Below are 14,702 nucleotides of genomic sequence, written 5' to 3'. Positions count from 1 at the left end.
TAAAAAATAAAAATTGTAATCATCCTTCGAAAGGAGTAATGTTTTATTTATTTTAAAAATACTACTCAGTTAAAAAAAAAAAAAGCCTCTCTGGTATTTCCTGAACCTATTCAGGAGATTCATACTTATAGCCCTTACCTTCCTTTTACATATCTGGTGAATTTTTATAGAGTGATAAGTAGTAATTTAAATAATTCAGAACTACCACAGTAGGTTTCATTAAAATTATCACCACTACATCATAAAATGATTTCATGATATTTTTTAATTCCTAAGATTTAGTTCCATCACAAGAAAATACATTTTAATTAACAACAGCTTAAAACTTAAATTTGAAGCTTAATAACTTTTTTAGACAGGAGAGGAATAGGGCCTGAATTTATCTCTGGATCCTCAAAAGCAAGACCACTGGGCCAAACTGTACCCTAAATGAGGTTAAGGAAGTAATTAAACACGCGGCGACAGTGACATCTAGTGTTAAAAACAATTAGACTACCATTAAATCGTCTTCAGTGCTAAAAAATAATCATTCAAAGCTTCTTTGTAAAAACAAACAAAACTTGTGCATTATATCTAAAAATTACCAGTAGTCAAAATGGTTCTATAGGTTTCCTTCCAGACATTAAAAGAACCTTGTTAAGAGGAAAACATCTTAGAAAGTAACCATAAAACTAAAGACCAAAAAGTAAAAAGCATTATTTATTCCTTGTGGTCAACATCTGTAACTGCAACTGCTCCCCTCCATACCAGAGTTTAATGCAAAGGTAATCTGGGACATGTTCTAATGAGTGTATCATAAATATTTAAATTTCCACCCATAACACTAAAGATATTGCACAAGCTAGAACTTGATGACACATCAAGAAAAAGTAACTTAGGACATTTCAGGAATACTTGAAGATGCAAAGGAAAAAAACTCACTATTGGGCTGAAAAATAAGCTCTACATTTCAGCCCTTGCTACCTTGCTAATTTTTGTTGCTTTGAAAGGTCCACTTATTAAACAGTTGGTATTTTTGCCCAAGGGCTTAGGATTTGGCAGCATAGGTTAATTCATTATAGTATTTTTATAGTTTTATGCTCTAGATGAATCTATAAAAGTAAGCACAATTTCAAAAATTATTTTTGGCCAGGGCAATATTGTGTAAAAAGCAAAGTTAACATTAGATGGAGCTTACCTATTTGTTTTGGAAAGTTCATCCTTTCCCTTTTTAACTCCAAAAATTCTTGTGATCAAGGTACTAAAGAGAAGTGTGGATGAATTTCTCACCTAATGTAAAAATAAACATACAATAAGGGTTAAGAAATATTCATGGCATGAAACCAACATTTACAACGTTCAAACTAGATACTCAAAATCATTACCCAACTGGGTAGTGTAAGGCTAAAGAAAATATGGTTTGTGTTAATATAAAAAGACAACTTTAAAAAAAACTTTATAATTGACTCAAAGACTTCCTCTTAAATTGAGCTCTACAATCTAACCACATGAACACAACACAGCTTCTTCGTGTTTCTAGTATTACCATCAACTGTTCTCATTATGTCTTTATACTTGTATCATCAAATAACACTTTTTTAAAAAATTTAATTTTTCCATATCCTTCCTGACAATGAATATCCCAGTAAAGATATCAGTTCTTTCCATTTATTTTCTGTAATCATTTACCTATGAGAAAATACTTATAAAACCTAAGTTCAAAGAATCCATGTAATTAATATAACCAAGAAAATAGTTAATATCCCCAAAATGTTGTTTATCAACCTCACAATGTCAGTAACCCAACCAAGTAATTTAACCCTTAAATTATCTGAGATAACTGCTTAATAAATATAATAGAGGTAAGAATTATCGTTAACAAATATGAATCATTTCTCCAAGATGACCAATGTGTCAGTATGCTTTGGAATATCACAAAAATGTCTTGAATGTCATGGCATTATCAGGCCTTTTCAATTACCTAGCCAAATGAGACTAGAGACGTGTAAGTATGTACTGACTTCCCCCACAGCATCACAGACAATATCCAGAAATGGAAGACACACACTTACTGCCATCACAGAGTTTATACTCTAATTAGGTAGGTGTCATACCTACCATATCATATGTTAAATAATATAAGAAGAAAGGTTATTAAAAATAACAATGTAAGACTTAGAAAACAGCTTCCTGAAAGCAATGCAGTAAGGGTCACACACTCAAATGCCCACAAGGACCAGTGAGCGACAGAGGCAGCAGTGGACTATTTAATGCAATAACTATTCAGCATCAGCTGAGTTGCAGCCATGAAGAAATATAAGCCCATTGTTGCCAGATCTTTTCCTTTTTCAATACAAGCCAGAAACTCTGACTTTTATGTGAAATCTCACTATTTTGAAATGTTGGCAACAAATTAAAGAAAAAAAAACCACTATGAAGACCAAATAAAACAGTGATGGCTGGTAGTTTGCAACTTCTCCTCTAGAAGTCTAGAACTGACTCAATCCATCCATGGAGACCCTAGAAGTGAACTTTACAGATATACTGGCACAATTCATACCAAAATTGCAATGAAATCCTAAAACCGGACAGATCTATTTATGCTCATTCAACACTCAACAAATATTAATGGAGTCCCTACTACGCATCCTTCCTAATATCCCCAAACAATAAATCAATCCATCTTGTTCCTTTATCATTATCACCTCTGCCCTAGCAGAGGTGATTATCTTACCTAATTGAAATAGTTCTAATAGGTCTAAGATGACTTAGTAAAAGACACCTGGGACCTTGCCGCCTCTCAGAAATCTCACACACCACCACCACCGCCACCACCCCAACAAAAAAAGAAAAACAGAAATGGGCAAACTCCATCTTGCCCTAAACCACACTGTCTGACAAAGACCGATAGATGTAGTAAAGTTAAAATAGAATTGCCCGGAGATATTGAGAAATGCACACCTTAAAGAAAACTGTAGAAGACTGTTTTACAAAGTGAAAGGGTATCCCCTAGAAATAAAACTCCTTTGTTTGATTCAGTAGGCTAGAGGCAGGAGACACATATTCTTTTATTAATAGTAATATTAAAATGGATTACTGGGGTCCAGCACTATCAGTCTGATCCATCCTGATATGGTCTGAATGTTTGTGCCCCCCTAAAATGCAAACATTGAAATCCTCACCCTCAAGGTGACAGTATTAGAAGGAGGGGCCTTTGAGACATGATTACGTCAGGAGAGCAGAGTCTTCATGAATGGGATTAGTGCTCATATAAAAGAGGCCTGAGAGACTCTCACCCCTTCTACCATGTGAGGACACAAAAGAAGGCACCCTCTAGGAATCAGAAAGTAGGTGCTCACCAGACACTGAATCTGCCGGCACCTTAATATTGGACTTCCCACTCTTCAGAACTGTGAGAAATAAATTTCTGTTGCTTATAAGTCATTCAGCTTGTGGTATTTTGTTATAGCAGCTCAAATGGACTAAGACGCTGGTCCGCAACCCCTGGGTTGTGGATGGGTACGGGTCTGTGGCCAGTCAGGAACTGGGCCACACAGCAGGAGGTGAGCTGTGGGAGAGCTACGGAAGCTTCATCTGTATTTACAGCCACTTCCCATCGCTTGCATCACCACCTGAGCTCTGCCTCCTGTCACATCAGTGGTGGTATTAGACTCTCATAGGAAAGTGAATCCTACTATAAACTGTGCATGGGAAGGATCTAGGTTGCACATTCCTTATGAAGAATCTAATGCCTGATGATCTGAAGTGGAGCCGAGGCAGTGACTCTAGCGCTGGGGAGCAGCTGCAAATTAGATTATCATTAGCAGAGAGGTTTGACTGAACAATAAATGTAATGCACTTGAATCATCCCAAAACCATCCTTTCCCCCAACGAACTCCCCCAGTCCGTAGAAAAATTGTCTTCCATGAAACCGGTCCCTGGTTCCAAAAAGGTTGGAAACCACTGAACTAAGACATCCATTATAAAGTGCCCTCATTAACAGCCAATCATGATCATTACACAGTAGGTGTAACAAAATCATTTATTCTATCAGGCCTTCTACATTAATTACTTACATTCTCAGAAAAACTATTTTGTAAAAAAAGCTTTTGCTTATCAGCTATTTGATTACCCTGTTAGTAAAGAATTATTTCCATATATTTACCAGTTTTCAGAATGAATTCATGCCATTGCAATCTCCAAATGTGATCAAATGATGATTTTACTATTTTAAAATCATTTACTTTTTCTTTTATTGAGGTATAATTCTCATACCATAAAATTTACCATTTTAAGGTGTGTTATTCAGTGGTATTTACTATATTCACAAAATGGGAAACTATCACCACCAACTAAATTTCACAATATTTTCATTACCCCAAAATGAAACCCTGTAGTCCTTAGTTGTCATTTCCTATCATCCCACACTAAGAAAGCACTAATCTACTTTCTATCTCTATAAATTTACCTATTCTGGACATTTCATATACATGGGATCATGTAATATATGGCCTAAATATGCATGCCTTCTTTCACTTAGCACAATGTTCTCAAGGTTCCCCATGCTGTAGCATGTATCAGAGTGTTGTTCCTTTTTATGCCTGAATAATAACCCATTGTATACATATATTACTTTTAAAAAATCCATTCATGATCATGATAGACATTTTAATTGTTTCTATTTTTTGGCTATTACGAATAATGATGCTAAGAACATTCACGTAGAAGTTTTTGTGTGAACATGGTATTGCTAGGTTATATAGTAATTCTATGTTTAACCTTTAAAGAAACTGCCAAAGTGGTGTTATCATTTTATATCTTACCAGCAATGTACGATGGTTCCAATTTCACCAATTCTCCAATTTCTCCACATCCTCCCCCAATATTTGTTATTGTCCATCTTTTTTATTTTAGTGGGCATGAAATGGTATCTCATTATTGCATTTCCCTAATGACTAATGGTGTTAAATATCTTTTTGTGTGCTTACTGGCCCTCTGTATGTCTTTTTTGGAGAAATGTATTCAAATTATTTGTTCACTTTTAAATTGGGTTGTTTTTCTTATTATTGAAGTTGTAAGAGTTCTTTATATATTCTGGATACTAGATTTTTATCAGACATATGATTTGCAAATATTTTCTCACATTTTGTGGGCTGTCTTTATACTTTCTTGATGGTGTCCTTTAAAATACAGACATTTTTAATTTTGATCAAGTCTAATTTATCTATTTTTTTTCTTTTGTTGCTTATACTTTAGGTGTCGTATCTAAGAAACTGCTACCTAATCCAAGGTACAAAAATATACACTTATGTTTTCTCCTAAAATTTTTATAGTTTTAGCTCTTACATTTAGGTTTTTAATACATTTATCTGAATACAGTATGAGACAGGGATCGAATTTATTCTTTTGCATCCGGTTGCATCAAGTTGTCCCAGTACCACCTGTCGAAGGTTATTCTTTCTCCATTGTATTGTCTTGGCACCCTTGTTTATGAAATGTGGGGATTTATTTCTGTGCAATCAATCCCCTTCCACTGATTTATATGCCTATCCTTATGTTAGTACCACAATCTCTTGTTTACTTTTGCTTTGTAGGAAGTTTTGACACCTTTGAGTCCTCTAACTTTGTTCTTCTTTTTCAAGACTGTTTTGGCTATTGGGTTCCCTTGTACTTCCATACATATTTTAGGATCTATTTTTTAAAAATGCCAGAAGGGATTTTAACAGAGATTGTGTTGAATCCATAGATCAATTTGGGGACTATTGCCATGTTAACAATATTAAATCTTCCAGTGATGAACACACAATATTTTTCCATTTATTTAGGCCTTTAATTTCTTTGAACAATGTTATGTAATTTTCAGAACATGAGTCTTACATTTCTTTTGTTAAAGTTATTCTTAAGCATTTTTTATGCTCTTATAAATAAGATTGTTTTCTTAATTTCATTTTTAGATTGTTCATTCTAGTGTACAAATGATCTCATGTCCTGCAACCTACTGAGCTTGTCTATTAACTTCAATTTTTTGTGTGTAGATTCCTTAGGATTTCTCTATATAAGATCATGTCACTGGAAATTAGAGATAGTTGTGCATCTTCCTTTCCAATCTGGATTACTTTTATTTCTTATTTTTGCATAGTTGCCCTAGCTAGAACCTCCAAGACAACTTTGACTAGAGGCGGCAAGAATAGATATCCTTATCCTGTTCCTGATCTTAGGAGGAAAGCTTTCAGTCTTTTACCATCAAGTATGTTGTTAGCTATGGGTTTTCCACTGATACCTTTCATCAGGTTAAGAAAGTTCCCTTCCATTCCTAGTTTATTGAGTCCTTTTACATGAAATGACATTGGATTTTGTCAAATGCTTTTTCTGTATCTGCTTAAACAATCATGTGGTTTTGTTCTTTAGTCTATTCATATGGTATATTACATTACACTAGCCCCCATTATCCATAGTTTTGCTTTCTGCTGTTTCAGTTACCCATGGTACAGTACAATAAGTTATTCTGAGAGAGAGACTATGTTCACATAACTTTATTACAGTATATTCTTATAATTATTCTATTTTATTATTAGTTATTGCTATTACCTCTCAGGGTGCCCAATTTATAAATTAAATTTTATCACATTATATATAGGAAAAAACATAGTATACATAGGGCTTGGTATTATACTATCCACGGTTTTAGGCATCTACTGGGGTCTTGGAACATATCTCCCAGGGATAAAGAGGGACCAGTGTAATTGATTTTCATATGTTAAAAAATATATATGCTGTTTTAAAACTGTAGAAATTATACAGCAGAACATTAAAAAGAGTTATTGTAAATATAGAGCAAAATAACTAGCATGAAAGTCTACTTGTTACCTAAGAAAGAAGAGTGTTGCCCCTAGGTTTCTATGTTACAGTATAAATGGTTCAGGGACATCTGTTTCAGGTACTCCTTTTTATTTTTCAGTATTTCATCCATATTTTCTGTCCCTATCCACTATTAAGCTAACAAGGAGGAAAGTGAAGTAGTCATAGAATTGAAAGAGAGGCTGTGACTGATAAACTGCATTATCAACTTCTAAACCACTGATAATAAATGCTAATATGAATCACTGATAGCAAATCTTTATGTGAGTAATGTAAAAAGTCATTAACAGGGCTAATGTATTTTGAAAAACTCATAGTAGAAAAAGCAATGAAAACATGTTCCTTCGGGGAAGGATGGAAAAAAGGAGAGCAAAGACAGAAAAAAGTAAGTAGTAATTAAGTTGAAAATGGAGAAATGGGCCAGGCACGGTGGCTCACGCCTGTAATTCTAGCACTCTGGGAGGCCGAGGCGGGTGGATCTCTCGAGGTCAGGAGTTCGAGACCAGCCTGAGCAAGAGTGAGACCCCGTCTCTACTAAAAATAGAAAGAAATTATCTGGCCAACTAAAATATATATAGAAAAAATTAGCCGGGCATGGTGGCACATGCCTGTAGTCCCAGCTACTCGGGAGGCTGAGGCAGTAGGATTGTTTGAGCCCAGGAGTTTGAGGTTGCTGTGAGCTAGGCTGACACCATGGCACTCACTCTAGCCCGGGCAACAAAGCGAGACTCTGTCTCAAAAAAAAAAAAAAAGAAAATGGAGAAATGAGAATGGCTGCCAAAGACAGTTAAGAGCTGCATACCAATGTTTTCAGTTAACAATGGACTGCATGTTCGATGGTGGTCCCAAAAAATTATAATACTATCTTTTTACTGTATCTTTCTATGTTTAGATACGTTTAGATACACAAATAGTTCCCATTGTGCTACAACTGCCTACAGCATTCAGTACAGTAGCATGCTGTGCAGGTTTGTAGCCTTAGGAGCAATAGGCTGTACCATATAGCCCAGGTGTATAGCGGGCTGTATCACCTAGGTTTGTTTAAGTTCATTCTATGATGTATGCACCATGACAAAATCCCCCACCAACACATTTCTCAGAATGTATTCCTGTTGTTAAGGGACACATGACTGTAATTCCAGCTATAATTGATCCTTCTCATGAGGGAAACACCACAAAACCTTCCTAGTCCCTACCTCCTTCTCCACCAAGCCCCCAATATATGGTTGATAGGGACATGGTATTCAGTTGCAAACTGACTACTACCAAAGCTTTTCTCTTCTATTCACTGAGTACGTAAACTTTTTCTTTCCTTTCTGGCATGAAAAAGCTTCCATATAGACTTGTATAAGATACAGAACAGTTAGGTAAAGAAAAGAAAATTAGGTTGCACAAAGCTGTGTGTGTGTGCCATACATATATATGTATATATTTTTTCTTATATATGTATGGCTTTTCTTATATAACATAAATGCTCCCTTGACAAATACTCAAAAAGTACAGATGGACAGCCTACATACAATCACTATGTAGTTTGGTCATTTATACCCCATATATGTTCATCCTTAATAGGCAGTCAAGTGCTTCAGGGTAGGATCCACATATGACACTTTAAAATATTTTATCTAGTGTACATGGTGCAAGTTTATAGTAAAAAAAATATTTGCTGAAAGAAATTAAATGAAATTTGGGTTCTAATTTACCTTCTATCTACGTGACCTTGAAAAGGACACTTAAAACTTTAGGTTACAAGTCCCTCATCTGTAATTCAGGAAAATTATGCTGGGATTTCTGGGCCTGAGACTAAAGGGACAGCCAGCCATGTTCTGGAGTTCATGGTGACCCTCTTCCAAAGTAGCAGGACACTTCTTCCATGAGAAGACAAAAGAAGAGTCAGGGCTCTTCCACTAGCCCATATAGCACCTGTGAATGAATTAGAAAAAACAGTACCTCTTTCTCTAGGTGAAAGAAGCTCCATGCCAAGGCATATATGAGTAGAGCACAGCTAGGTTTCAGCACTACACAGCCCTCAGCCTGGCACCCTTGTGGCAACTTCACAACTACCAGAGTGCCTAGAGACAGTGCCAATATAGGCACAGAGTATATGTGGAAGTTCTACTGGCCAGATCTGAAAGAGTCTTTTTCTTACTTTCCCCTGAAACACACTGCATGCTATGAACCAGAATTGGCCTGAGGGAAGTAAGCTAAGATTTATCAGATAAAGATATATGATATTTTTAAACAGAACTGCTCAGAAAATTCTCAGGTTCTATATATATGAATCTATAAATTACTTTCTGTTATCTAAATTTTTAACTTAACTGGTTTCATCTCTAATATTATGTCAAAGACTGTCGCTTCTCGCCATCTTTACTAATACTTCTCTATTCTGAGTCACCATCATCTTTTGGCAGAACTATGACAATAGCTTCCTGATTGGTCTTCCTCCTTCCCTCTTGCCACCTTACAATCAAGTCTCCAACTGTACCTACATCAATCAGATCCCACCACTCCCCTGCTGTTAACCTCTTTTTATGCAGGGTTTTTCAACAGCAGTAAGAGTCATTACTTCAAACCCCAGGTCTGTCCCAACTACACCCAAGGAAGCTCTGGCTCATCCAGCCATTTCCAGACTCAGTTGAGATGCTACATCACAGGGAATGGGAACTGGATTCCCTAGCAGCTGCACAAGGGTTGTGCTAACACCTGCCCAAGTGGTGCTAATGCCCCAAGGAGTGAACTTTGACTAATAAGAGACAAGAGATAGGAGTGTTGGAAGAATTGGTAGTTTCACAGGGCCTGCTTAGAAGATGTACCATGAGACAAGACAACCAGCTCAGTTTTCCTGCAAGGTTAGGCCCACTTGGTAATAACTCCCCTTTTTCCTTGCTTCACTTTCATTTTTCTTTCATTCTTGTTGCTTTGGGTTTGTACCACTTAATAAAACAAAAGGAACTAGGATTTACCTCTAGCTCTGTTTTCTAAGAAAACAGGGCCAAAACCCTACAAGGTAGATAAAAGGCACCTTCTCTGTATTCCTATCATACCCAAAAGTTTCCTCTACAATAGCATAGATTCTGGAGTCACAGGTAACAGCTGTGTGTCCTTAGGCAAAATTATTTCACCTCTCTGAGCATTATTTTCTATATCTGTAAAATGAGGATTATAACAGAACCTACTGAGATAATCAATGTAATGTAAGTGATGCTACGTACATGAAAAATACTCAATAAGACTGTCATTATTATGATTATTTATCCTTGTATTTCTCGTGCTTAATATATCATCTGCAATATAGTAGGTGTGCCTAATGCCTAACATGTTTACACAATACATTTTCCCTGTATTTTAAAAATGCTTAGTAGGTGGCAAAGATTGAGGAACCTATAAAAACAAATACATACACAAATGCTTTCTAGAAAATGTTACTTTTCTGAAAATTAAAATTAAGTTCATTTTACATGTATGTTTTTCCTCTCAGGAAAAGTTATTTCACCTCTCTGAGCCTTATTTTCTATATCTGTAAAATGAAGATTATAACAGAATCTACCTCAAAAACAGAACCTACTGAGATAATCAGGAAAAACAATTAAATCAAAAGTACAGATGTAGCCAGCGTTACACACAGATATATTTCTGAAAGGAAGTGTACAAATCAAATTTCTTGTAAATCAAACCATATTTCACATGCACTAAAGGAAAAAATCACCCCTTAAATCACTTCAACAGAGAATGCTATGGTAAATTGTTTTGGAAAAGAAGGCTTCTTTATATCCATTAAGTTAGTTTATCATTTTGGTTTGTCTTAGATTAAGTTTTTATAAGGAAGGAAACATAACTATCAATATTAAAGTAACAGTACTGATCATTATAGCTATAACGTTTATTTTTCCTAGTAAAGCAAACTCAATAGAAACAAAAGATTCCTTCATAACTAATGTTAAAAAAGGACGATCCCAAGAAATAAATTTATTAGAATTATAAAATTAAAAATGAAATATAAGCACGTACATATCTTTATGCAGCCTTTTTTGAATATGCACACATATGGGTACCATTCACATTTAATAAAGCCGACACATAAAAAAAGAGAAAGAAAATGCATCAGAATGCTAATAATGAGTATATCTGTATGGTGATTTAACAGGTGACTTTTACTGTTCATATTATGCTTTCCTTTATTTTCACACTTTCTACAATGTACATGTATTACTATTTAGGATCTCAAAAAATATGCTTCAAAAAAATGAATCATTCATGTCTGACACTTTCAGTTTTGCTAAAAAGTTGGAAGAATCACCAGGTTTTACTCTCTGAAAGCCTTTTCTCAAAAAATATTTCTTGGTTCATCTGGAATTAATGGCTTGAAGAAAACAATATTGATATCTCCGGCAATCAGTATTATGATCTCTAGTTTTCCTGATAGTCAAGCCACATTCCTATCTCTACTGACCAGATACAGGTATTGCTCTGCTTCCTGTAAATGTAAAAGGTAAACATTGTGTTCTCAAGAGTAGTTATGGCCGGGCGCGGTGGCTCACGCCTGTAATCCTAGCACTCTGGGAGGCCGAGGTGGGCGGATCGTTTGAGCTCAGGAGTTCGAGACCAGCCTGAGCAAGAGCGAGACCCCATCTCTACTAAAAATAGAAAGAAATTATATGGACAGCTAAAAATATATATAGAAAAAATTAGCCGGGCATGGTGGTGCATGCCTGTAGTCCCAGCTACTTGGGAGGCTGAGACACGAGGATCGCTTGAGCTCAGGAGTTTGAGGTTGCTGTGAGCTAGGCTGATGCCACGGCACTCACTCTAGCCTGAGCAACAGAGTGAGACTCTGTCTCAAAAAAAAAAAAAAAAAAAAAAAAGAGTAGTTATGCAATGCTCCTAGAGAGAATTCCAGAAATGCATATCTCTTATAGGAAGATATACAATTTTCCAGGCAAGAGTTGGCAACTTTGGGATTCTTCCTCACACTGGGAGTCTGTGACTTTGGCTGCCACTGCAACATACTGACTCTCAATTAGACATTATCACACAGGTATGAAATGGTTTGTGTAGCTCACTAATTGGAAAGCCTGCCTTTCTAATAAATACCCCATTTTGCAGGAAATGTATTAAGATCTATCATCTTTTCTCCTCTTTCTTTGCCAGGATTTTTTTGTTTTAAAGCCACATTTCAAGCATCTACAAACCATAGGTTATTCTCCTTATTCTAGGAGACACAATGATATAGGAAAACAAAACCATAGTGTTTCTCCCAGGAATCATGAAAAAATGCATTAAAGTTCACTTTCTTAAATCCAACAATTGGGTAGGAGGGGGGAGGGAGATGAGTAAATTCACACCTAATGGGTACACTATCTGGGTGATGGATACACTAATAACTTTGACTCAAACTATATAAAAGTAATTTGTGTAACCAAAATGTTTGTAGCCCCATAATATTCCGAAATTTTTAAAAAAATTATAATAGCAAAAAAAAAAAAAATCAAAAAGTATCTGGACATTGACCATATTGTAAAAGAAAATGTGAGAAAAAGAAAAGTGTGTTTAACCTCCTCCATTTTAATGTTTTGTGTTTGTCTTTGCAACTGTTGAAAGAATATATTTGTAGCACTCACTCAACACACTGATACCTAGAAACCACAGCATCCAAAGGCAGACATATTAAGCTACCAAGAGTTGTTCTGCTTCCAGATCAATATCACTAATCTGGGAAATACAAATCAAAACCAGAATGAGATAAAACTTCACACCCATTAATGATGACTATTGTCAAAGCAATGGAAAATAACACATGTTGGTAAAGATATAAAGAAATTGGAACTCATGTGCATTGCTGATGGGAGTGTAAAATGGTGCTACTACTGTGTGGAAAACAGTTTCTTGGTTCCTCAAAAAGTTAAAGAACTACCATATGATATATCCAGAAGAATTGAAAGCAGAGATTAAGACAACTTGTACAACAATAATCACCGTAGCATTTATTCACAATAGCCAAAAAGTAGAAACAACCTAAATGTCCATCAATACATGAATGGATAAGGAAAGTGTGGTATATACATACAACGGAGTATTATTTAGCCTTATAAAAAGGAATGAAATTCTGATACATGCTACAACATGGATGAACCCTGAAGACATATTAAATGACATAAGCCAACAACAAAATGACAAATATTGTATGATTCTACTTATATGAGGTATTAGACCAGGCAAATTCATGGAGACAAAGTAGAATGGAGTTTACCAGGGGCTTGGGGGAGGAGACAGAGAGTTAGTGTTTAATGAGTATAGAACTTCTATTTGGGATGATGAAAAAGTTCTGAAAATGCATAATAGTTATGAATGTTGTGAAGGTACTTAATGCTACTGAACTGTGTACACTAAAAAATGGTTAAACTGGTGAATTAAAAAGGAAGATACTGACTGTTTAAACAAAAATAGTAACATTGTAGTGTGGTTTTATAACATACAAAAAAGTAAAATAAAGTAAAATGTGTAACAATATCAGTACAAAGATTGGGAGGAGAGAATGAGAAATACACTGTTATTATGTTCTTATACTTTAAGTAACATGGTATAATATCACTTGAGGATAGACTGTGATAAATTAAAGATATATAAAACCTCTAAATCAATCACTAAAATAAGAAAACAAAGAGTTATGGCTAGTAAGCCAACAAACGAGATAAAGTGGAACCATCAAGAGTCAAAATGAAGCGTGAACCAAGGATTTATCCTTTAGAGAAACTCCCTGATAAAATACAGCATATATTTTTTATCATCCAGTGAAAGGTTAGTTTATTAAAATGTACTGAGAAGCATAATTAAGTCAGTGAAAATAAATAGAAAAGGCACTTACCGCCCAGACCGGTGATGTAAAACCCAGAATTGCAGCCTTAGCGCCATCAGCAACATAAGGAATAATATTTTCTCCCAGACGTGTATCCCTGAACAAGGCTCTAAGGATATTTAAAGCATGAACCTAGAAAAAAAAGTTCAAAATTAGTTGCAGGTATTTGTTGAGACTTTATTTTTGGCTAGGTTTGAGGTTATTTTAAAAAATAAATATTCCACGTGTGCTTGAAAAGAATGTGTTGTCTCTATTTGTAAGGTGCAGTATTCTACATATGTCCATTTGATCAAACTTTTTTATTGCATTGTTCAAATCTTACTAACTTTCTACAAATTGGCTTATCGATTATTGAGTGTGTTTTATTAAATCTGCTATTTCATTTGTGGATTGTCCATGTATCTTGGAATTCAGTAATTTTTTGTTTTGAGGGTGTGCTGTTGGATATGTACATTTTTAATCAATATATATCAACTAAAACAATGGTTTATTTTGTGGACACGAAAGACCAAAAAGAAAAAAGGAAAACCTATTAAAACAAGCTTCAAATGTCCAATCTTCAAGAGCTCTTTTCTCTAGCAGAAATTTTTTTTTTTTTAAATACAGCAAAGATTTAAAAAGACTGCCTTCCTTTTAAAAGAATTTGAGTATTTCCATTATTACCTGGGGGACTGTGCTCTGTGAGTCATCTGTAGGCCCAGCCAAAGAGATTAACTCTTTCATAGTTATTCTCAACAAATCCATTTTGCCTTTCTTTGGTTCAGATGCCAACAGTGCCTACGGAAAAACAAGACAAAAATTAACAGGGCTCTTATTTTACATATACTGATTTTTCTGCTTTCCTGAATTAATCTCAAAACGCAAAATCTGCTTTATAAAAACATGTGGTTATCAAGGCAAGTTAATTAAGCCATGTGGCCCTGGGCAAGTAGTTTAACCCTGCCATCCCTCAGATTCTGTAAAATTAGATGAAGGTGAAATCACGTCATCCTTAAAGTCACTTCCAGTT

The 14,702-nt window shown here is 35.3% G+C and overlaps 1 protein-coding gene across 1 annotated transcript in view; it reads right to left on the bottom strand.

The window, feature by feature from the left end:
• Positions 1–14,702, bottom strand: part of THADA (THADA armadillo repeat containing) — a 307,357-nt gene that overhangs the window by 224,228 nt on the left and 68,427 nt on the right. The window contains exons 25-27 of the mRNA XM_069494327.1: positions 14,357–14,470; positions 13,703–13,825; positions 1,178–1,269 (exon numbers count right to left, since the gene is read on the bottom strand). Of these exons, the coding sequence (XP_069350428.1) occupies positions 1,178–1,269; positions 13,703–13,825; positions 14,357–14,470 (329 nt within the window). The remainder of the gene's footprint in view (positions 1–1,177; positions 1,270–13,702; positions 13,826–14,356; positions 14,471–14,702) is intronic.

The sequence above is a fragment of the Eulemur rufifrons genome, chromosome 19 (genome assembly GCF_041146395.1).
Source record: "Eulemur rufifrons isolate Redbay chromosome 19, OSU_ERuf_1, whole genome shotgun sequence".
In the NCBI taxonomy this organism is placed as follows: Eukaryota; Metazoa; Chordata; class Mammalia; order Primates; family Lemuridae; genus Eulemur; species Eulemur rufifrons.
Note: the sequence above shows the minus strand (reverse complement) of the source record. Positions and strands in the feature narration are given on the sequence as shown.